At 54.4% G+C, this 2,683-nt stretch overlaps 1 protein-coding gene across 1 annotated transcript in view; it reads left to right on the top strand.

Moving 5' to 3' along the window:
* Positions 1–2,621, top strand: part of Castor2 (cytosolic arginine sensor for mTORC1 subunit 2) — a 41,610-nt gene extending 38,989 nt beyond the window's left edge. The window contains exons 8-9 of the mRNA XM_031338145.1: positions 160–254; positions 353–2,621. Coding sequence (XP_031194005.1) covers positions 160–254; positions 353–418 — 161 coding nt within the window. The 3' untranslated portion in view covers positions 419–2,621. The remainder of the gene's footprint in view (positions 1–159; positions 255–352) is intronic.
* The last annotated feature ends 62 nt before the right edge of the window (positions 2,622–2,683 follow it).

The following is a 2,683-nucleotide window of genomic DNA, read 5'->3' on the forward strand; positions in this document are numbered from 1 at the left end:
GTGGCTCAGTGGTAGAGCCCCTGCCTAGAATCCCCCAGGGAGGCGCTGGGGCCGTGGCTCAGTGGTAGAGCTCCTGCCTAGAATCCCCCAGGGAGGCGCTGGGGGCGTGGCTCAGTGGTAGAGCACCTGCCTAGACTCTGAGCACCTGTGTTTCCCTAGATGAGTGTGGGATTGTAGCCCAGATCTCCGAGCCCTTGGCGGCTGCAGATATCCCAGCATATTACATCAGTACTTTCAAGTTCGACCATGCATTGGTAAGTAGCCCCTGGGGACAGGTGGGGACTGTATGGGTAGGAAGCAGGTGACTGGGCTCACACACTTTTTTCTTTTTCTTTTGCTTCCTGCCCTGTAGGTTCCAGAAGAGAATATCAGTGGGGTTATCCATGCCCTGAAGGTCAGTCAAGCAGGGAAGCATTAGAAAAGATTCATCTCTGGGCAGCTCCTGCCACAGCCCACTTGGGCCTTTCTCCCCCACGAAGGTTATTCTTGCAGTATTTCCCTATGGACTGAAAGCTCGGCCCCAAGACCTTTAAGGAAGGGGCCTCTGGGACACTCCCCTAACTCCTGACTCCTCCAGGCCTGGACCTGTACAGGGCCACCCCAATCCTCCTCCTGCCTTCCAGAGTCCCCAGCCTTTCCAACAATGACTCAGTTTCCGCTCAGTGGGGATGTGCCCATCTTCCTCCCCCATGTTCCGCCCCAGAAAGTGGTCTCCGAGGCCCAGGGGGCGTGGGAACAGCCCAAGGCCTCACATAGAGCCCGCAGCAAACACCAAAAGGAGCTGGCACCTCCTGTGAGACATTGGGATTGTGGTCCTGATGCGCCTAGGGATATCTTAGGGAGTTGGTGGAGCAAGATCGGGGTTGCAGAGTTGGGGAAGCCCCCGTGAGGCCCCCCCATGATCGATGTGTTAGGGTTGCTGCTCTAGTTTTAGAGACTCGGGGGCCGGTTCCCTCAGAATGGAGGCCAGCCGGCCAGCCTCAGGTCATAATGGCCGATGAGCCTCAGACAGTCATAGTGGGGTCCCTACCCCTAAGGTGGGGAGGAAAACCAAGACCCTAGAACCCTACCTGCTGACCACACAGGGCCTGTGTCGATTTCCTCTACAACTGCCAAGAGGGGCCCTGGGCCAAACTTTCCCCCCAGAGCACTTGTCCCTGGAGGGGATCCCAGGACACCTCCTCTCCCACCAGCCTAGAGCGCCAGCTTCTGTCCTTTGTTCACTCTCCCCAGACCCGACCTGGGCAAACAAAGACTCTGCTTCTTCCAGCAACAGGCATCCATCCCCACTGCCCAGGCCTAGGGTGCCTTGGGCCACGTCCCCCCTCCCCAGCTGTCACTTAGACCAGCCTAGAGGCTTCCCCTTCATCTTCTCTACCCCACTTTTAGGGGATGAAGAGGCCTCGGCCCCCGCAGCTCATATTCCTGCCCAAAATACACACAGCAAGCAGTCTGTGGTCACGGTGACGCCTGGGAGGCGGCTATCTGGGAGCATCTGTAGCGGGTTTCTTCTTTGTTGTTTTGGCATACAGGTGGCTGGGGAGAGGGTCCTTTTGTTTGGAGAGGGTGGGGCCTGTTTGAGTCTTATTAGGGTGCCCAGGGTTTAGTGGGACTTAGCACCCTATATCTCCGGAGACAGACACAAATGCAAAGATGTATCGTAAGAATCTTGGCCAAGCCTTCTGAGGAGGGCTAGTGGGAGCAGAGCTCAGACACAAGACACTAGAACCCCATAGCACCCCTTACAGGGCATCCCAGAGTACCGCCACCTGCGTGTGGCGCTGTTAGCTGGGACTGCGGGGGTCCACCAGACTTTTTGCTCTTGGGGTGTTTTCTTGGGCCAGTACTTCGAGGTCTCCAACAACAAGGTCAGAGGAGGGAATGTTTATTTGCCCCTGCACAGTCTTGTATGAACTACGTTTCTCTCCTCTCTGGGCTGCAGAAACACACCCGGGGTGGAGGAACTATTCTAGGATCATGTAGAAGCTCAGAACCCAGCATGTTTAATCAAAATCACCTCTGGTTGGTTTTGGTGGGTTTGGTTTGGTTTTGGTTTTGGTTTGTTTGGTTTTTTAACTCCTTTTGCACAAAACCCTTAAAACCAAATCTTATTGTTTTCTGGTCCCGAATGGGAAATGGCCAAGTGGGCGGGGCTTTATAGCGAGGCCCCTGGAAGGCCTTGATTATCCGGGGTGCACCTCTCCGGAACCCCTTCTGTCTCCCTTTCCAGTTATCCCTTCCCACCGTGTAAGTGTGCTGGCCCCCTGCCCCCCTGCCCCAGAGTTGTGTGGCCCCCTAGACTTGCTAGGATGAGACTGTGTATTGTACACACCTATAAATACGTGTTTTATGTTGATAGAGATATATTCTGTAAATAGCATATATACTTGAGCAATATATATGTTAATATATTCTGTGTGCGCAGGACACAGGCAAGGGCCCCACCTCATGTGCGCGCACTCGGGGACATTTTGAGCCACCGTATATTTTTAATTCAAATATGTAGGCAATATGAATATTGCAAAAGCCCTGGGGTCCTGAGGCCAGCCTGGAAGGAAGACAGAACCAACAGCCTACTGTGTGGGGCAGGCTGAGAGGGCCAGTGTGGTCTGCTTCATAGCTACTGTATCCCCATTTCCACAGCCTAGAGTTCTGGATGCCTTTATTTTATTGGGGGGGGGGG

Source organism: Mastomys coucha, unplaced genomic scaffold, assembly GCF_008632895.1.
Source record: "Mastomys coucha isolate ucsf_1 unplaced genomic scaffold, UCSF_Mcou_1 pScaffold22, whole genome shotgun sequence".
NCBI classification, from domain to species: Eukaryota; Metazoa; Chordata; class Mammalia; order Rodentia; family Muridae; genus Mastomys; species Mastomys coucha.